The 22,530-nt window shown below is 40.7% G+C and overlaps 1 protein-coding gene across 2 annotated transcripts in view; it reads right to left on the bottom strand.

Moving 5' to 3' along the window:
• syne2b (spectrin repeat containing, nuclear envelope 2b) overlaps positions 1–22,530 on the bottom strand; it is a 524,337-nt gene that overhangs the window by 401,650 nt on the left and 100,157 nt on the right. For both annotated transcript variants that reach the window (XM_051919949.1, XM_051919950.1), the window contains exons 19-29: positions 15,947–16,093; positions 11,911–12,021; positions 10,128–10,286; positions 9,929–10,039; positions 7,798–7,956; positions 6,800–6,999; positions 5,864–5,951; positions 4,963–5,087; positions 3,513–3,636; positions 3,260–3,417; positions 2,891–3,044 (exon numbers count right to left, since the gene is read on the bottom strand). In XM_051919949.1, the coding sequence (XP_051775909.1) occupies positions 2,891–3,044; positions 3,260–3,417; positions 3,513–3,636; positions 4,963–5,087; positions 5,864–5,951; positions 6,800–6,999; positions 7,798–7,956; positions 9,929–10,039; positions 10,128–10,286; positions 11,911–12,021; positions 15,947–16,093 (1,536 nt within the window). The remainder of the gene's footprint in view (positions 1–2,890; positions 3,045–3,259; positions 3,418–3,512; positions 3,637–4,962; positions 5,088–5,863; positions 5,952–6,799; positions 7,000–7,797; positions 7,957–9,928; positions 10,040–10,127; positions 10,287–11,910; positions 12,022–15,946; positions 16,094–22,530) is intronic.

Raw genomic sequence — 22,530 nt, 5'->3', positions numbered from 1 at the left:
TTCCTTTCCTGAGATGCATACCATATCTGTACATTATATCCTGAGGCTTAAACCCTATCACTTAAACCCTGGGTCTATAAAAAATCCAGAGGCTTTAAATACTCTGGTCCAGCATGTTAGCAGCATCACTAAATGGATACGTAATAATTTCCTTAAACTTAACAAGGAAAAAAATAGAAATTTTAATTATTGGCAATAAACAAAAAAGTGAGGACCTTAGACATAAATTAGGTCATCTGGCTTTACAAATAAGGCCAGAAACAAAGAATCACAGCATCAATTTGGATTCAAATCACACATTGAAGGATGGGTTTGGTATTTTTCAAGCTGAAGTTCTTTCTTCACAAAGATGATATATATATATGCATTTGTCACGTGAAGTTGTGCTCCAAAGTCCAGCATTTTCTATATATTTTTAAAAAGATCTTGCCCTCACTGGCGTTTTACTTTGGAGTTAACGGAGCATGGGTATAGCCGGAAAAGAAAAACCTTAAACCTTATCAAATATGTCAATTTTTCAAGCCAACTCAGTTGTCTAGTATGGATCCATGTCTTGCGATTACACACACACACTGGAAAATAGCTTACACATGTCAGTTTTGAACAAATTAACACAAATATTATGAGATTCAGTCGTTTTAAAAGAAAAATAGCTGTGTGCATTTGTACATAACCTTTTTACATTCTCAGGTGTAGTATCCTCTGGAAAGATAAAATACAATACATCCATCCATCCATCCATTTTCCAACCTGCTGAATCCAAACACAGGGTCATGGGTGGCTGCTGGAGCCAATCCCAGCCAACACAGGGCACAAGGCAGGAACCAATCCCGGGCAGGCTGCCAACCCACCGCAGGACATAAAATACAATACAATACAATATAATTTATTTTTGTATAGGCCAAAATCACACAAGGAGTGCCGCAATGGGCTTTGACAGGCCTTGCCTTTTTATAGCCCCCCAGCCTTGACTCTCTAAGAAGACAAGAAATAACTCCCAAAAAATACCATGTAGGGAATTTGGTTCATCATATTGGAAAACCCCCAAATTATGATAGTCCTGACATTTCTGTATGTCTCTGGCACAGTACTGGGACTTTTACTGTTTTCACTTTACATGCTTCCATTGGGATCGATCATTAGAAAACATAACGTTAATTTTCACTCATACGCAGATGACACCCAGTTATACCTTTCTTTTAGACAAATTGAAGTTTCTCCGATTTTGTCTTTAATTAGTTGTGTTAGTGAATTAAAGGAGTGGAAGGACTTGCCTTTAGACAGAGATAAAACAGAGATGTTAATTACTGGGGGGAATGGGGTACCCCTTCAGTCTCAGCTTTCAAATCCCAGCTGAAGACTCACCACTTCAGTTTAACACACCCTGACTAGAGCTGCTGATTAACTGTGCATACTTCATCTCTGTTGTTAGTCATTAGCACTAAAACATAAGTAGTATGAGAGTTATAATTTGTTACTATCCCTCACCTATTCTGTTTCTCTTCTTGGTACTCAAATGTGGCACTTGTTGCCACTGCCCTACTGCCAAGTTGTTTGCCTGCCTAAAGGAAACATCATCTCTGATGGAGGAGCAAAATGACAGTAAGCGCTTTGTGCCACACAGCTGGTTTTATTTGGATTTACTTCCATATTAATTTAAGAACTCACACAAGCAAATTGAAAACCTAACCTTATCTTGAGAAAAATGGAACCAGGAATGTGCGATAAAATGCTTATTTCCACATCTCTTTTGTTCTCACATGTTACAAAAACGGAAACCATGTTTTCTTTTATCAAAACTCAAACAGGATGTATTCATAAGTTTTAGGCTTTTACTTTCTGGTGCTGCTCCACACCCCATTGTCTCCATTGTAAAGCACCAGTGCAGGCAAAATGTTTTTAAAAATTTACAGAAAACATGGTGTCTCAGATGCATAGATACCATATTTATGAAGAAATAACTTGAACTTGATAAAAACTGAACTTATCCTTCAAGCAGATTACTAAGACTGCATAATTTCAGTTAAGAAACATTGCACGAGTTAGACCTTTTATATCATTGCTGCACATCTTGCAGTGCTTTGGACTTTAGTCGTCTACCAAAAAATACATTAGATTTAGCTGCAATTATTCCAAAACACGGCAGCAAGAACTTTAACTAAATAGGGTAAACCTGAGCATACCAGTCATGGCATTATTGTACTGGCTGCCCGTGTCTTTCACGATTGATTTTAAAACACTTGTACTTGTATATAAGGCTCTGAATAATTTGGCTCCTTCTTATATTCTGGACTGCTTGTTCCTCTGCATTCCTAATTGTGAAGACTACAAAATAAAATTGGTGGGGGTTCCAATAAATACAGTATATTTTATGTTATGGTTGTATAAATCAATTGGTGTCCATTACTGGGTTTGCATAAGACAAATATTGTAGCACCCAGCAGAGAACTCTCCCTAGACTTTGTGTTGTTCATGTTAAAATTGAGGAGTGATAGGCTGTGTCAGGATTAAGCTTAGGGTGTAAGAGTAGGCCAACCCATACCGAACTTGGCAAGTCACACACAAACCCACCAATAGTACAGGGCTTTACTCCTGTCTCCATATTCACAATCGCATCGATCCCCAAGGTCACCTGCATAACACATGCAATAAACTACACAGCATCTGCTCAAAAATATTTATTGTGAGTGCTGCAAAAAATCTGTATAGTTCCCTTCTCCAAAGATGCTTTTATGAATATGTGCCACTTGTGACCAAACCACTTCTTAAGTATACCCTTGTATATCGTGACCATTGTTCACTCATAGTTCTGCCTCATTTTCGTCAATAACGTCTCTCCTAAATCAGTGCTTATTTATTCTTTCTTTTTTCTTGAAGGAGAGGGAATCACCTTAAGTATCCTTGGAAGCTCCTCTGCGTCCCTTATGGTAACACCATGGACAGTCCTCGGCATTGCTCGGAACTCTTCCACTGTTGTTGAGAGTATGGACACATCGTTGCCCAAAGGAGTGAGTATCCCCAAAGACAACTCAATAGATTTCATCCTGTAAAATAGCAAGTTCACTTTAAAAGTCATTGCAAAAATAAAAAATTACAACGACACAATTAGACAAGTAGCTAGTGAGTCTGTTATGAGTCAGTTACTATCCCATAATGACAACAAACAATGAGTACTAGAGTTTTGCTTTCATTTTTTTAGAACTTCTGAGGAGGCTCAGGCTTTCCATGTGAGACCCCACTCTTGTTCTACACCCCGTACCGCTCTTGTAGCTGCCCCTTCTGCTCCTTCCACTCTTCACTCAATCTTCCTACAATTCTCTTCATTCGTGATTTGTCCCTTTGTTTTGAAAATTTCATCACCCGGGAAGAGCAGACCACAAGTTTGGAGTGGACAGACTCAGTAACCTGCAGGGCAGCCTGGATGGATTAAAATAAAAGAAATGTGAGACATGAATGTTGGTAAATGGTGCCAATCAAAGCACCCTTGGCATCATAGGAATACGTTGGCACACCTCTAGCTCCAGATGACGTGACTGTAGAGAGAACCGGCCTTCTGCAATGTCTGGAAATCCGGTGCTGAGAAGTTGCTGGTTCTTGACGAACTGTGCTTTAAGATTGTTCTTTTCATAATCATACCTAAAAATAAAACAACCGACACATCCGCTACTCTTTATTTCATATAATAAACACCAGAGCAATATGACTGATAGAACATACCAAAATGCGATTCTGGTATTTGTTTCCTTTATCTTGGCCTTGTTATTGTAACATATTTTTTAAGCTAAAATATGATGCATATAAAGAAAGTAATTGCAGGAGATAATTTAAAACTCAATATTGGACACTTTTATCTGGCCTACCCAAATACCAGCCAGCAGATAAGCTGTGCCATCTCTAATCCCTTTACAAGATCACATCTGGACTCAGAGGTGGCCTTTTGGTGGCTTCAAGGATGCCAAGCAAGATCTCTCCATGGAGAGCCCCAGCAGTTTTCAGTAACCAATAAAGGACTCGATCCCTAAGTCAGCTCGCCATTTTCTTAATGAAGCAAACCAGTCCTACTCTGCATTGTGGGCCTCTTTGTGCTGCCCCCTAGTGACTGAGAAGGGTACTGTCTCCTGCTAGTCCTATTTTACTTTGCGCACACTTGGTGAACCTCACCCCAGACTCACTGGCTAGGCAATTTGTATTGAATACCGAAAGTTCTGGCAGACCTTTCGTGGGCTTTGTCTTTGTCTCTTTACCTAGGACAGGATCAGGCATCCTCCATCACTGCTGGCTCATCTACCATGAAAACAGCCCAAGACAGTCTTGTTTCGTTAATTCAGAAGAGGCAAGGAAAGGTCGATACACTTGAGCATTTCCATATTTTACATGTAATGCATCAGTGACAAACTGAGGGGAAGGGCTGGATTTTTTTAAAAATTTTTGCTTACTTTGTGCCATATCCTGTATATAAGGCCAAACGTATGTGGACACCCCTCCAAATTATCAAGTTCAGGTGTTTCAGCTATACTCATTGTTACCAGTTCAAGCATATAGCCATGCAATCTCCATTGACAAACATTGGCAGTAGAATAGGTCATACTGAGGAGCTCAGTGACTTTGAACATGGCACTATCATAGGATGCCACCTTTGTCACAAGGCAGTATGTGAAATTTCTGAACAGCTAGATCTGGCTCGGTCAACCATAAGGACAATTATTGTGAAGTGGAAATGTCTAGGAACAAAACCAGTTCAGTCACAAAGTGGTACACCACACAAACTCACACATCTCACACGTTGTGCGTGAAAATGGCCTATCTGCTCTTACATCACTCACAACAGAGTCCCAAACTGCCTCTGAAAGCAACAACTGCAAAAGAACTGTGTGTCAATATTGATTGATGAAATGCTTTTCCATGGCCGAGAAGCTGCATACAAGCTTAAGATCACTATGCGCCATTTCAAGCATTCATTACCTTTGGACGAGGTCCACCTCTGAAAGGTCCTCTTCTTCTTCTTCTTCTTCTTCTTGGCCACCTTCCTCAACATTTTCTTTCATGACTCTTTGTACAACTGGAAGGTTGTGTGCAGTCACAGTTACCTTGAAACACACATAAAAGTTTGCCAGGCCGTCAGCCACAATCGCCATCAGACTTAAACCGAGCTAGAGGTGAACGACTCTCTAAACTTTGAGGATAAGCTGTGATGTCAGGGTAGTATTTCCACAAAACTCACTGACTTGACACATCTCTAAAAGTCCTTACTTCATTGGAACCAATGGTGTCTCTTTATAGAGTTAGACAACTGTGCTTGCCACCTATTAGGATTTACCCATAGTCCCAATATAGAAAGGGCTGGCTTAACATAGTTGGGCAGACACCTTTAGCTTTGTGTCTTTTTATAGCAGTGAAAGGTGCCACTATATAAAATGTTTTAAATTGTCTTTGATGCCATAGCTAGTCTTGACAACAGCTGAAGTGACACAGTTCAGTGCCTAAAAAGCACAGATTTTTGTAGATCATATTACCTGCCGGCCTAGATCTGAGTATTGAGTAATAACACAAGTGATTGTTGCTCACATACATTTACTGTTTATTATTAGAACCTTTATTTACTTATCAGTAATAACGCGGTAAGCATCGTTTCAAATGGAGAGATTTTGAGGACTGTGAGCAGGTAGCCCTTGGTGGAGAATAACAGCAGGGTGCACCATTGCTGTGGATCACCTGGGCTTTCCCAAGGTGTACATCATACTCATTATTTTAGTATCTTAACATCGGTGCACTGTTGTGCGCCCTTGTGGCCACTAAGGTTCACCTCCTCCCATGTCAACTTTGAGAATGATAATAAGATAAGGAGTAAAAGCACAATACTCACCTGACCAGTTGAAATCATGATGGGCAGCTCAGGAAATAACACTTGGACACAGCTGTCCTGCTCCACTTCTCCCTCTCCTGGAGGCTGCCTGAAAGAGTTCAAACGTAGTCTATAGTAATATTTATTCCTGAGAGCGGCAACATGATCTTTCAGCTTCTTTTTATTAATTAATGTTCCCTTGACTATTGGAATACCAGGAAAAGGACAAAAGTATAGTACATAGAGGTAAACCGTCAAACAAATGGAGATGTGGGTGTCACGGTCTCCACCTGAAAGCTTAACCTGTGATGAAAAGGAAGGGAGACTTTCTCTGGCCACAGTTTGGCTCAGCACGTACCCATGTGACTTTTGTCTTGTTCAATACAATAACAACAAAGGTAAAATGAACACCAGAGAGGAGCTGGTACCCCAGGTTAGCTATTAGAGAGGTATGAAGAACAGAACATGCTATAGGGCAAGGCTGGGTTGATAGCCAACATGAGGATGGTGTGATTTGCTTTCTTATTTTACATATAATATTATGATAAACAATGTATTTAGAAAAATGGTTTAAATGATTCCAGGCTAGAACCAGTATTAGATCGTTAAAAAAAAACTTTTTCTACTCATTGAAAGTTAAGATCTTGTTGAACAACTCATACAACAGCAAAAAAGCAGGGCTGACGTAGTTCGAGGACTACAGTGAAAAATGGAGTTGGTAGAAGTTTCAAGGACAAAAGATTTGCCTAAACTGGACTGGTCAAACGGAATGAGGCCTGAACATGACTGGCCTTATGCTACGACATCCCATTAGCCCAAGAAGTAAATCAACGAAGCACAAGACCACCATAAGTTCAGGCTAATGAAGAAGCCCAGGAGTCTCTTTCTATTCAACCAGAGCCTTGTCCCTACACCCTAACGTCAAATGCCCATCAACCTTGACGGCGTGCCTCCCACCTCTCCACAGAAGATCGATGCAGGAGCTCCCAGACTCTTGCCGCTTGGTTTTGAATGTCAGCCTTCCTCTCCTCACACTTGGCGAGCTGTGCACTCATGAGACTGTTGGTTTTCTCACAGGTCAGCATGTCGCACGCCTCATTCATGCCTTTTAAGTGTTGCTCTGCACAGCCGAATTTCCCTTCTGGAGAAAACCAAGCCTGGAGAAGAGTGACAGAGAAGTAAAAAAAAGTCCATCAAAATACAAAATGGCATCATTTTAGGTAAACTAAGGGGGAAGAAACTTGATTGTGCCTTGAGAGTAGGACTGGCACCCTCCGCTGTTTATGACCCATATTATGGTCTATTACAAAAAAACTGCACTTCCACCCACTGCTTATTTGAATATTGGAAGTTTGGAGAAATGGGAAAAGCATCCAGTAAGGTCACGCCTGACAGCTTGATGTGACCAATCACATTATCCCTCCACTCTGTGGACCTCAGAAATGTGGACTGGTAGTGGATGTCAAATAGATGGGACTGGGGGCACATGAGACCTCCCTGTGGAATCACGGCTGGAAGACTGAAGACAATTAGCCTACCTGATAATATCTTGTTCATAACTGACCCATCCATTGTGACAGAGTACACAGCTGGCAAAGAGGAGATAGGTATAGGGCTGGCACATGGTGAGGATGGGCAGGCAACATTCATAAATCAACAGAGAAAATTTGGGGGTTGGTGACAGGATTGGCACTCCAGTCACCATCAAAAACCTCACACTGTTCCAGTGTGGTGCTGAGTTGTCACCCACTCACCTCGGGTCCCAATCCAGGTGTTTCATCATGTGGTGAGAGCAGAAATGTGCTTTTAGCGTTTGCTCCCAACCTCTCTCTCTCTCTGTGACTGTGGCCCACTTTATTCTGATGTAACCCCCCCTCACATACACAAATTTTTTAATAACCAGCATTTCTCAAAACACCTTGCAATTATCCTGACTCCTTCATGCCCTGCACTACCTGATGCTCCTCGATGAGTACTGCTGGGGTGACTGAGTCTATCTGTTCCAGCTCCTTTTTAAGCTGCAGCTCGCACTCTGTGGCGACATCTTGAAACTTCCGTCTCTGAGTCTCAAATTTCAGCTGTTTCAGGTAGAGTGGGATCTCTGAATGAGCAGCCTGTGGACAGAGAGAGACAAACAAAATGGCGAAAATGACTTCTAAATGAATCAGCCCTCACTTATAACAGCAAACTCGCTGGTCATCACAAAAAGCCTGCAGTCGCACTATATTACACATTCACTCCAGAGAAAAGACTTCAGAAGAACCAAACAACCATCCATCCACTACTAAACCTGTTTATTCACTTCCACTGGGTTACATTTTCCAGTAACTAAGAGCACAAGGCAGGGGTCAGTCCTGGAAAGGACTCTCACAAACACACCCATGCTGAATCACTTAAATTAAAAATTACCATCAATTACCAAACAAGTGCATTTTTGGGATGATATCAAAAACCATACCTTCCAAAAAACTCAGACAGACATGGAGAGAACATACATGCTCCATACTATAGCCTAGCAATGAATTGTGCAGATTGTGCAAAGTACAAGGGCCTACAAGCTTGGAGGACCCACTCTGGGCCGTATAGATTTTTTTTTTCAATTTAATAACTTATCTAAAACAGCGGTTTCACAGTCTCAAAGCAGTAGCTTCAACTGTTCAATGTCTTGTTATCATAAACTCTGACCTCAATGGCTGATGACGAATTGCATGCTGCTGCCAATCTTCTCGTTGAATGCTACAGCACCGACATTTCACCGGTATTTTCCGCTCAATTGTTGTCATTTCATGCATGTTTTCAATCCATCCTGTCAACCAAGTTTACTGCTTTCGAAGTAGCTGAACTGTTGCTGATAGATCACTGTGCATTGTCGTCTACTTTCAGCGATGTTTGCACGGCTTACACATTACCACTGACTATACCAGTTACTGTTACTGCATGTGAACGATCGTTCTCCAAGTTAAACTCATCAAAAATTACCTCAGAAGCTCTGTGTCGCAAGACAAACTTAGTGGCTTGGCTGTACTTTCAATTGAAAACGAGTGTGACGTCTCAAACATTGTTGAGACTTTTGCGCAATAGAAGGCACGCAAGCAAGTATTTTAAGGTACTAGTGATATTAGAAGTAATATAATTTGTGACTTTTCAATCAGTTCCATTTTTGTAAGCTTTAACAGTTTAACAAATCTGTAATCTGTTTGATTGTGTACTTTAGTATGGCGTACTGTGCATTAGTGTCACTACCATGAGGATTTGTGAGCATGACCACTTTATGATGTCCATTTTCTCAGAACTTGGGTAAATCGGGTCGATTGTGTAGTAGTATCCTGTCAGCCGGTCTTGTCGTTTTAATTTGTTACAAATTGAAATGGTTTCATTTTATAGCACAGAACAGTTTCTGCTTTCTAGCTTACATTACATTTTAATCATCTGCCGTATGTACTACTACTACTACTACCATGGGTGGCACGGTGGCGCAGTGGGTAGCGCTGCTGCCTCGCAGTTAGGAGACCCGGGATCACTTCCCGGGTCCTCCATGCATGGAGTTTGCATGTTCGCCTCGTGTCTGCGTGGGTTTCCTCCCACAGTTCAAAGACATGCAGGTTAGGTGTATTGGCGATTCTAAATTGTGTGTTTAGTGTGTGGGTGTGTGTGTGCGCGCCCTCCCCGGGGTTTGTTTCCTGCCTTGCGCCCTGTTGGCTGGGATTGGCTCCAGCAGACTCCCGTGACCCTGTGGGTTGGATAATGGATGGATGGACTACTACTACCCACACTTCCCACAATTTATTTTATTTTTGCTAACTTACAGCGGCTGTAATAAAGCAAGTAAAAAACTTATTACAAATTCCATTTAGAGAGGTGGATTCTTTGTCACCAGCATGTGATCTGATAGTGACACGGTCGCAGATGCCACTGCCCAGCCGGACCCTAGGATCTAGTTGCAAATAAATTACTAACAGTTATGCTTGACAGGAGGGGCCCACCGCAGCTGCACAGGGGCCTTCAGCAAGCTGGCTACACTACTGGCTTCATACGGTACTTAGAAGGACCCTCATGGCGTAAGTGAAATTTTACATGCTGCTCTACCTGCCACTTCACTCGAACATCATGGAAAGACTCTTCAATGGTGGTTTTCATCTGCTCTGCAGCTTCCAAAAACTCCTCCAATATTTCTGGGTCGCACTTCTGCAGGGTTTCCTAGGTTGGAAAACAACAGTTAGTTGGTGCACCCGTTTAGCCTTGTGCTTTTTGAGGAATGGTTTTATTAGAGGAGAGCAGCCCGTACCTCATATCTGCTCACACTCTCCTCTGAGCCCTGCTGCTCCTGCAGGAGGTCAAGCACTTTGCTCAGGTAGCTCTGCAGCTTCTCCTTGGAATTTTCAAACTGCCTTTTGATGCCCTCCTCTGATGCACAGTCTGGCGTCTTCTGATCAGCTGTACTTTCCTGGAAAGACAAGTTCCATAAACCACCTTGTGCACTTTATTCTCATCTAATAATTATAATAATAATTCATTACATTTATATAGCACTTTTTCTCAGTTCTCAAAATCTAGACTTGAACAATACCACCATCTCTTTCATAGATAACTGCAGCAAACATGGGAATTAAAACAGATCTATCCACCATCTATTCATTTTCTGAACCCACTTATTACATTAGTGAAGCGACCATAACCCAAGAATATTGGGTACAAAAGAGGAAACAACTGATTGCAAAACAAAAATCAATTCTGGAAAGGATGCCAGTTGATCACGGGGCACACTTGCACATGCCAGGTCACTTCACCTAATCTGCCCACATTTGGGTTGTGGGAAGAAGAGCTACAAGCAAAGTCATGCCAACATGGTGGGAATTTTCAAAATTCTTAACAAGCTGTGAGGCAGCAGGCACTATCTACTATGCCACCCAAATATTAAAAACAATAATATATGTGTAATAATAAATACGAATGTCACTGTAATTTGTGCACATGAAAATACTGATCTTATGAAACAACATGACAGTAATGAGCCATTTTGTGATACAGTATAGGAGTTAAAAATGTTCTGCTGCTCATTTTCATTTGCACAAAGCCTTTGATGCTTCTCCTTTCAGTGTCCTGCATGGATGGATTCCACTTACCCTCATACCACCTTTCCTCATTGCAATGTGCCACTGTTGTCACTGACTGCATCACAATTAGCAGGGAAGAAGTCCAAGTGTGAATGCAGACGGTGAATCTTGAGCGACATGTAGCACTTCATAGTTGTGTATGCTTGAAGGATGTTATCAACCAGTTAGATGCAATTCGGTGCTCTGTAGCTGCCAAGAAAATTCTCAACAACATTCTTAAATGGATTCACTGTGATTTCCTCTGGTCCCACTAGCAGATCTTCTTGTCATGGATGATACATCTGCTTTGTGGGCCAACTTGGCATCAGTCATTCATGAAAACATCTGCCTGAAATACCAAAATCCTTCACCTTTCCTGTTTGTCGGTTTTGCAAAATTTTTCATTACTCCAAGTGAGGAGGAGGCACAGATATCTTTGTTGGGTCGACAGATGGTTTATGTGCCTCTCTTTCCTGCCCCATACGGAGTGGCCAGTTCTTGTTAAGTGTAATGAGACTCATTAGCATATATCTCTTCACATATATTGTATGTATACTTAGAGTTTGAGAGGAAAACGCAAAAATAAGCATTTGCAGTACAACAGTACATGATCTGAAAATTTAAAGGTGATTTTTGTGATCAGTAGGCTAAAGACCATAAGATACACCGAAGAGTGTTCAGGAAGTAAAATATTTGTTGTCTGGTGTAACTACACAAGCTGTCAATGACATTTGGTGAAGGAATTTTTAAATTACCAATATTTCAACTTTTGTGTGCCAAATTCCTGAACGGCAGACTATTGGACCAGATTTTAAAATACTTGTAACTGAAATAAAAGTTTTCAAACATGCCAAAGATGATAGTGTCAATTAAGGCAGCTTGATTTTTACTCTCCTTAGGACCGGAGTCTCCATAGTAATATTTATTTAAAAAAAAAAAAAAGTCACATGTTAGCCATGTTTCAAAGGCGCTTACCTCTGGAGCTTCAATGCATGGCTGCACCTCACTTCCAGCTGCCCTCTTCCTGGTAGTTTCTTCCATGTCTCCCTGGCAAATATTAACTGTGTCTGAACACACAGCTCCAGCCTTGAAGACAGACAAGAACACCCTTCATTAAAACAATTCTCAACAAACACCTACCCACACTATGATCACTTTGTTAAAGGGGTGCCCCGAACATCTGGCAGATGACGCTCTACCCTGTTACAGATTTATTGAGTGTGCAGAACAGCATTTTGCTGTTAATCGTGCTGCACGTACGAGAAGGTTTTTATGGTGATATTCAGAACAAAATATTAGTTGGCACTGTTTTGGGCTTTCCGTGTCAGTGTCTGAAATGATAAAGGAGCAGCTCATCGTATCTCACACTGGCACACTGTTTTCAAAACTAGTTTCATCGATATCGTAGTCTAAAAAGGGACAACAAGATTGTAACTTCTCCTGATAAATTGTCAATTTTCTTTCTGAAATATGTTATAATTTCATCAGAATTCATTTCATCAGCAATAGTAAGCATTTTTCTAATTAATTCTTGTGCTGTCTTTTTACCTCCATCTTCTGTACTGAATTAGGCCTGAGCAATCTAAAGACAACAATTCACCAGTCAAAACACATTATGTGCTAGAGCCCACCCTCTCAACTTTGACAAGTGAAAGTCACAGTTTTATTTCAAGCTGTATTTCACGATGCGTTGGGAGGAATATTATGGACAAAATGAAATAATTAAATAAATAAATAAATAAGCACCAAAAAACATATTTTGTGACATATTATTTACTTTTGATCATATTTCTTGACGCATTTATTTATTTTACAGTACTTTCATTTAATTATGCATTTATTTATTAATTTATTTAATTTTGATTAAAATATTCCTCAATAGACATATGAAATATTTTAGCTGGTGTGGCAATCTTAGCACATTCAAAAGGCCTCCTGCCATAGATGAGTTTAATTCCTGCTAAACTCCATGCTTTTTGGTTATTTGTGCTCATTTGTCACCACAAATGCTATACTGACAGATCTTCTTCCCAAAAAAAAAAAGTCACATGTTAGCCATGCTTCAAAGGCGCTTACCTCTGGAGCTTCAATGCATGGCTGCACCTCACTTCCAGCTGCCCTCTTCCTGGTAGTTTCTTCCATGTCTCCCTGGCAAATATTAACTGTGTCTGAACACACAGCTCCAGCCTTGAAGACAGACAAGAACACCCTTCATTAAAACAATTCTCAACAAACACCTACCCACACTATGATCACTTTGTTAAAGGGGTGCTCCGAACATCTGGCAGATGACGCTCTACCCTGTTACAGATTTATTGAGTGTGCAGAACAGCATTTTGCTGTTAATCGTGCTGCACGTACGAGAAGGTTTTTATGGTGACAAATGATGTTAAGGGAGGAATTTGCAGCTTTTCTTGCCAACTACAATTCACATTCATGTATAAGGTAAGAATAAAAACCTGTTTTTAACACAAATGGTATTAAATGAAATGAGAATTGCACTATATAACTTGTCGCATCATTGATGTCATGTTTGTTTTCCATGCTCAGGCATGTTTAGTGATCACACTGTTCCTGAATGCTACTGAACTGTGATCAGGCCCATCTCTTCCAAGCGAACCAGGGCACGGTATGGTTGGCCCGTCACAGAGCAATCACACTAGTTAAATGAACTAGACTTTGTGGGGTTATATGTGGACAAATGTACAAATTACCAGTGTGAGTACCCCTTTAAACAACATCCATATTACTATATTTGCACTTAAAAAACACGGACATTTGTCTCCGTTTTCTCCTTTTGTCTATTCTACTACAGCATTTTTCAACGAACGAAAACAAATACTTTTGAAAACATTCTCCAGAGCTGGCATGGTGTTTTAGTGTGGACAGGCAAAAACAAAGATTTCTGAAAACATGGACTTCGTTGTACTCTGGCTGGTTCGTGCTTAGATAGATAGATAGATAGATAGATAGATAGATAGATAGATAGATAGATAGATAGATAGATAGATAGATAGATAGATAGATAGATAGATAGATAGATAGATAGATAGATAGATAGATAGATAGATAGATACTGTGAAATGTGAGCATAAATGAATAAATTTGTTACATAATGTTTTTTGTTGCACATTTATTTATTTTGTCCATAATATTCCTCCAAACACATCGATAAAACTGTCACTTTCACTTGCCAAAGTTCAGAGGGTTGGCTCTAGAGAAGTTGTGATCTAGCATATACTGTGTTTTGATTGGTGAGTTGTCTTCTGTAGATTGCGCATGCCTATCAGTATGTCAGTGCAGGAGATAGAGAAAATAGCACAAGAAAAATGCTTACTAAAACCGATGAATATGGACTCAGCAGAAGTTATCACGTATTTCATGGAGCAAATTGAAGATTCATCAGCAAAAATTACAATGTGGGCAGCCCTTTTAGAGTATGATATCGCTGAAACTATTTTTGAAACCATCGAAGACCTGGTGAAGCAGACTAGGCTACACGCCAGTTCAAGTGACGAAGTGACCTGCCCTGCATTCCCATCCTTTGACATTCCAGCTGAGTCAATAGAACACTTTCTTTTATATGGTTTAAAAGTTCGACAGATTGCAGATCTATCTGGTGTCTCAGAGAAGACGATCACAAGGCAAATGTGCCAGTATAAGATACAAATAAGAAAGCATCATGTTTGCCAATGATCAGAGCTGTAAAGCTGCTTGAAAAACTACCTGCGAAAATGCACCTGACTTTAGACTCGTAAAACAAGGATGAAATATTCAGTACAAAATATTAGTTGGCACTGTTTTGGGCTTTCCGTGTCAGTGTCTGAAATGATAAAGGAGCAGCTCATCGTATCTCACACTGGCACACTGTTTTCAAAACTAGTTTCATCGATATCGTAGTCTAAAAAGGGACAACAAGATTGTAACTTCTCCTGATAAATCGTCAATTTTCTTTCTGAAATATGTTATAATTTCATCGGAATTCATTTCATCAGCAATAGTAAGCATTTTTCTAATTAATTCTTGTTCTGTCTCATTTCCCTCCATCTTCTGTACTGATGTACTGAATTAGGCCTGAGCAATCTAAAGACAACAATTCACCAGTCAAAACACATTATGTGCTAGAGCCCACCCTCTCAACTTTGACGAGTGAAAGTGACAGTTTTATTTCAAGCTGTATTTCACGATGTGTTGGGAGGAATATTATGGACAAAATGAAATAATTAAATAAATAAATAAGCACCAAAAACATATTTTGTGACATATTATTTACTTTTGATCATATTTCTTGACACATTTATTTATTTCACAGTACTTTCATTTAATTATTCATTTATTTATTAATTTATTTAATTTTGATTAAAATATTCCTCAATAGACATATGAAATATTTTAGCTGGTGTGGCAATCTCAGCTCATTCAATAGGCCTCCTGCCATAGATGAGTTTAATTCCTGCTAAACTCCACGCTTTTTGGTTATTTGTGCTCATTTGTCACCACAAATGCTATACTGACAGATCATGTTCCCACATTAAAAAAAACACACTGGTGAAGCATCTATGGATAAAAAGTTCCCTGCTCTAAAACACTGGCCATTTTTCTCCTAAATCCTAACCACCCAGCTAAATGTCATTAACATGAATGACCTGAACAACGCTATCTGAAAGCGAAACTGAGGACTTTAATATCACACTCATATAATTCATAGTATTAAGAAAAAAACAATCTCAATAAAGGTCAGTTATTTCAAGTGTTTTGCATAGTATCCTTTTATAGAGATCAGCCCAAGGTGCTTTACAACTCTAGAGTTACTCTCAAGCTCCTCACTTGCAGTTTTTAGAGCTGGATCAGCTGGCATGTCAGAGCCACTATGATGCAGTGCTTGGGACCAAAGCCATAGGCTTGAGGTTTGAAGTCCATCATCCTTCCTCTTAAGCTACATTTCTACATGTGAACGTCTTAAGTAAAATGTCTACTCAATTCATATATGCAAGAGTTTTAAGGAACTCACCTGTGCTCCACCTGCAATGGCACTCTGATCACTGCTGGAGATATCTAAATCTTCCCAGAGGAGCGATGAAGACTCTTCCATTGTTTTTTGAGGCATGGTGATTTTTTCAGACATGGATGGACTTTGAGAGGGTGATGAAACATTTTCCTGTGGACAAATAAAAAACTTTCTGTCTCCTTTGAATAGTATAATGGAGATGTAACAGGACCTTTTATATGATCACAGCACCAAGAGAATATCTTCCAAATACACGTCTGTTAACAATAAGCATTGGCTTCTCATCTTGTCAGTGACAATGCAAAACTTAAGACATTAACACACCCCAAGAACGTTATCAGAGTTTTGCCCTAGTGGATCTGTCATCATACAGTATGCCTCTATGTTCCTCCAACTATTAACTTTCTTACCACCAGAAGTTCAGAACAGGTAATCCACCTGAAGCTAAACATGTTCGAGCCCGATGGGAGACCATCTACAAAAAGCAAAGCTTGGGTTGCTGTTGGAAGAGGTGTTCATGAGGCCAACAGGGGGGAGCTAACCCTGTGGTGGGTGTGTATCCCAATGCTCCAGTGCAATGACAGTAATACTGTGCTGCAAAAAATTATTCTGTTCTTTGGATATGTAAAACTAATGTCCTTGCTCTCTGTGGTCATAAAAGATTCCTGAGCATCTTTTGAAAAGAGTAGGATGTATCCCGATGATCTGGCTAAATTACACACCACAGCCTAGTCATTCTTGTCCCTAATAATCCTATGTCCCTAAATGTCTCTCTCTCTCTCTCTCACCTGTTCAACACCTAACAGCTAAAGTGTGGAGAGAGAGTACTTGAGCAAACATGGCTAGCATTGCATCATCGAGATGGATGCATATTGGTGCTAGCTGAAGTGCCTCCCCACACTTCATCTAAAGCACTTTGAGTAGTGAGAAAAGCACCATATTAATCTCATCTTCTTCTTCTTTCTGATCCTATACTGTATAACTGAGTTGAGAATTGTGAGAGAGCTGTGGACTATCCTGCCTATACTGGGTGCAATGCAGGAATCAAATTCAATGTACTTCAACGCATGGCCAAATCATTTCCATTTCCATTTCACTAAACTTTTCTGGATTTAGAAGACAATGAAAGTCCGGGGAAAATATGTCAGCTTCACAGGGTGAGTGACTGGAATTAAAGGCCAAATAAAGAAAGATATGGACTATTTAAAACATCAGACAACTTGCACTCCGCTGAAGTAAATCAATGATAAGTGGACATTAGCAGAGGTCCATCATTCTCTATTTTAGGTCAGTTCTATTCAGATTTCAATTCTGAATTACATTCATGAGATTAGCAGAAACCTCAGGACTATTGTGCTCCTCTGCATTTCCTAAATAGCAGTACATTCCACTCAGGATTAACCACTCCAATCTCCATGCTTAATTCCATTATCAACAAACTTTAACATCTGGCCATAAGTAGACAAACCATGATCAAGTACACAATTCTATTTTGATTCCTGGCCGTGAAGAACATCTTTCTTCAACAGAGCTAAATTTTCACTGTGTTAGAACAATACAGGCTCATTCATCTAATCGCATACTGTACAGTGATCCCTCGCTATATCGCGCTTCGCCTTTCGAGGCTTCACTCTATCGCAGATTTTATATGTAAGCATATTTAAATATATATCGCGGATTTTTTGCTGGTTCGCGGATTTCTGAGGACAATGGGTCTTTTAATTTCTGGTACATGCTTCCTCAGTTGGTTTGCCCAGTTGATTTCATACAAGGGACGCTATTGGCAGATGGCTGAGAAGCTACCCAGCTTACTTTTATCTCTCTCTCTTGCGCTGACTTTCTCTGATCCTGACGTAGGGGGTGTGAGCAGGGGGGCTGTTCGCACACCTAGACGATATGGACGCTCGTCTAAAAATGCTGAAAGATTATCTTCACGTTGCTACCTTCTGTGTGCAGCTGCTTCGTGAAGCGACATGCTGCACGGTGCTTCACATACTTAAAAGCTCAAAGGGCACGTATTGATTTTTCACTGTTTTGTTTCTCTCTCTCTCTCTCTCTCTCTCTCTCTCTCTCTCTCTCTCTCTCTCTCTCTCTCACCCTGCTCCTGACGGAGGGGGTGTGAGCTGCCGCCTTCAACAGCTTTGTACCGGCGGTGCTTCGCATACTTAAAAGCCAAACAGCCCTATTGATTTGTTTGCTTTCCTCTCTGTTTCTGACAGCCTGTGCTCCTGACGCGCACTCCTTTGAAGAGGAAGATATGTTTGCATTCTTTTAATTGTGAGACGGAACTGTCATCTCTGTCTTGTCATGGAGCACAGTTTAAACTTTTGAAAAAGAGACAAATGTTTGTTTGCAGTGTTTGAATAACGTTCCTGTCTCTCTACAACCTCCTGTGTTTCTGCGCAAATCTGTGACCCAAGCATGACAATATAAAAATAACCATATAAACATATGGTTTCTACTTCGCGGATTTTCTTATTTCACGGGTGGCTCTGGAACGCAACCCCCGCGATGGAGGAGGGATTACTGTATTTGCTTTTAACACCAGCTTGTAAAAAGATGGCAGCTGTGGGCTGGTGCCAGCACTGGGTGAGATGGAGTGCCATCCTGTACTTCTGGTATAAACTCAACAGGTTAAAAATTGTTGTTTGTAAGAAGGGTCCTGTAGGGGTCTGGAAATTGAATCTCATAAGTCAATCAAGCATTTCTGCTTTAATTTCCAAGTTGTACAATTAATTTTTGGCATCACATGTCAAAAATTTCAAGCTCCTCATTCAAAATCAAAACCACAGAGCCATGATAGAGTAGGTAAGATGTATTGCTATTGATGAGCCTGGAATTTTAAAAACCAGTCAAACAGGTTTTGGCCACCATAAAACACCATCTCATTTCTGGCTTGGTGACGAGGGTTGAAATTGACTGGCAGCTGAAGTATGTCAACAGGTTTGCCATATGCATAGAAGTAGCAGGTACCATCTGAATGGATGGCCCAGGAGTGATGTCCATGTTAGACTGGATCTTGTACTTCTTCCAGTTGGTTTGCAGGCCAAGACGTGAGTACAGCTCTGAAACTTAAGATTTTGAGTGCTAAAATCTGTACCTCAAGGATTTCTGACAAAAGACCACATGATAACGAAAATCTGAATCTATGAAGTGGGTCCCTCCAGGTCAAACCCACAGCACTCCAGGGTGGGCAGTAAATTCCAAGGACCTTACTGAAGATTTCGATAAAAAGGTTCAAGTGAGCCTTCCTTCTGGAACTAATTGGTATTGTCCTTATCCGATTCTATATATGTCCAAGGAGATTGTGGAAGCCTGCCTCACTCTGTTGTTCACCTGCACACAGGCTTAACCCCATTTACCCCTGAATGCTATTATGTAAGTCTGCTCGACTTCAGTGAGAATTTGGAGCCACTACTTGACAACTTGTACACAGCAATGGTGTTGGCATATACTGTAGTGTGTGTGTCATGTTGATGAGTGAGGCAGAAAGGTAGATATTAAGCAGAGACCATCACACATAGCCAAATTCGAGAATGGGAATGTACCCATGAGTCCTCATTCTCTGCTGTATCAATTATATCCATCCATCCATCCATCCATTTTCCAACCCGCTGAATCCGAACACAGGGTCACGGGGGTCTGCTGGAGGCAATCCCAGCCAACACAGGGCACAAGGCAGGGAACCAATCCTGGGCAAGGTGCCAACCCACCGCAGGACACACACAAACACACCCACACACCAAGCACACACTAGGGCCAATTTAGAATTGCCAATCCACCTAACCTACATGTCTTTGGACTGTGGGAGGAAACCGGAGCTCCCGGAGGAAACCCACGCAGACACGGGGAGAACATGCAAACTCCACGCAGGGAGGACCCGGGAAGCGAACCCAGGTCTCCAGATCTCCCAACTGCAAGGCAGCAGCGCTACCCACTGCACCACCGTGCCGCCCTCAATTATATCCAGTCAGGTGCAAATATAGAAACATTTCCTTTGGGAATAATGTTTGATAAGGAAGCCTTAACAGCTGGACAATTCTGTTGTTTACATTATTTTTATTTTTATTAGTAAAATTACATAAAAAAACATATAATAATTGTCTTAAATCTGCTTAATTCATTTCAGAATTGTAGGGGAACAAATTCAACCCCGCTATAAAAAGACACAAGGCAAGAACCAACTTTGGACAGGATGCCAGTCCTTTGTAGTGCATCTAATTAATGCAATAATACAATACAATTAATATTAACTATATCTGTGTTGGTTTTACAGATGCATTCTAATGCATTCTTACTCTAACATATTGCTACATGGTACAGCCAAATTACGAGACAAGAGGCTAATCTGGCACCTATCCCATAATGCAGCGCTAAACGGCTTTCACGAAGGTTGCAGACTCCTGACCTCTCATGCATCCAGATGTTAACCAAGCAGTCTGGCTAAGTCGGGGCACTGGTCAAGTACAAGTATGATATGTGCATTTTGATTTCCATCACAGGTCACATGAGAAGATACCAGACCACCATCATGCATTGCTCTTATTATGATGACAGGGAGGCTCCAGAATCTCAACATAAAGATTCCAACGGTCCAGCACATGCCCTTCTCCTTACAAACAATGAATGATCATGGCCGACTAAAGCTGGCAAAGCCCAGAACACAGCTACTTTATATTTTGTTTTAAAATTCCTGAAAAGGACTTGTCAACAGCTGTTATTCATCATTCACATCACAACAAATAATGGAGTGTAATAAACCTGCTAGGAACAAAGTAATTTCATTTTATGCTGTTTTCATGTTTATTTTCATACACTGGAGGGAAAATAGCTTCATTATTAAGATGCTTTACTTCATTTTTATTGTTACTTGTCATCGGAGTGACAGCCTCATTATTAACGTATACTGTTGGGAGGCTGTGTGAATGAGGCACACTTACAGCTCAAGCAGGGCCAGGGGCCATAAAGACAAACATTCTACCTAATGCACCCCTTGGCTTTGTCACTCTGGGAGGTGGACAAGTTCATTAATCCACCAGTCTCCTCCTTAGGGGTCTCAAGCTTTTCTTGGTAGATTCCCTGGATCGCTTCAAGGTTGGTTGACCACTGCACGTCCTTTTTATTCCCCTCACAGTAACACATGGATGAAGAAGTTAACTTCACGTATGGCGGGTGAATGATATGTCAGCTAGAAAGTGAACTGCTATGAGAGAAACCTTAACTGTAACAGCAAAAAAAGGAAAGAGCAAGAAAATACTTGTTTGTGTGTGTGTGTGTGTGTGTGGAAGGCAAGGACTTCAATTAGAAACCGCAGAAATTAATGTAGCCGTAGTCCTTCTTCAGTGATACATTGAAATGTAAAATAGCTGCAGGCCTGGACACATGAATGGTATGTGACCTATGGCTGACAATTTCATGACCACAGGCAATAAGCATTTCAAATTCCATCCTGTGAGTCCAGAAGGCTGCTGCAGAGGCGTTGTTTAGGGTGAAAGAGCAAACAGATAATGCAATGGAGGACTTTAAAAGAAGCCATACAGTTAGAGGGTCACCTTCATCTTGAACCAACTATAGATTTCTTACTGCTGCACTATACTATGGCTGCAGACAACCATAGAAGATCTAAACCTTTATCCTTCTATGAAGTATGAAACCCTCTCCAGGCTGTGCAGGCCAGTGCCTTTTCTGGTGGCATCACTCCTAGAAAGGCTCCTGGTTCATCACAATGCACACTTGCTAATAATTTGAAGAAAAACCCACCCTAATACAACTAGAAACTATGGATTTAAATTTAGAGGATGCCAGAGTAGCACATATCAGTGACATCCCAAAGAGTTAAGGCAACTTTAAACAGTTCCAAGAAAATCTTGGTGTGGGAGATGTTCATCTTTGACCAATTTAATTCAATCTTAGCAGGCCACGACTCCTAAACACCCATAGGTACCCAATGAATGGTGATGTGACCAGTACAAAGTCATTGAATAATGAATGGAAGATCACCGGACATAAATCTGCTGAGAAGATGTGTCATAGGTTTTGAAGCTACACTGACCACCAACAAGATAATAAGTATGAGGCTAGTGTTAGTAGAATAGAAAAAGACAGCCAAGAGCAAAATGGAGGCACTACAGAAGCCAAAATGCAAACACGATCAACAAGTAATCAGTACCAGGAGCAACTGAAATGTATTTAAGAGAGAAGTGGAAGTTAAATTTCAAGCCAACAAAGAAAAGATGCATTGTATGAAATTATCAGAAAACCTTAAACCAAGTGATGGAGGGCTTGGAGGTTTAAATAGGAATTGCCTAACTGGAGGTCTCGTCTTGCACTTGGATAAGTAAATGAGGATACAGGCAGGTGCTGTGTTCAAAAGAAGACACTCGTCCAAAAGGAACTGTTAAGAAGATGGACCAGGAAATGAAGGTGTCAGAAGAGAGCAAACACAAATACAGGATGCTCATTTAAGCAGGCCATGGCTGAAATCCAGGGAGTTAGAAGAATGAGCAAACATGTAACCAGCAATAAACACTGTTGCCATTAATGATGTGGCTGCCACCATGAAACAAATCTCAAACAATGAGAAGCTC

This window comes from Erpetoichthys calabaricus, chromosome 16, assembly GCF_900747795.2.
Source record: "Erpetoichthys calabaricus chromosome 16, fErpCal1.3, whole genome shotgun sequence".
NCBI classification, from domain to species: domain Eukaryota; kingdom Metazoa; phylum Chordata; class Cladistia; order Polypteriformes; family Polypteridae; genus Erpetoichthys; species Erpetoichthys calabaricus.
The sequence above is the reverse complement of the archived record's forward strand: the minus strand, read 5'-3'. Positions and strand labels throughout refer to the sequence as shown.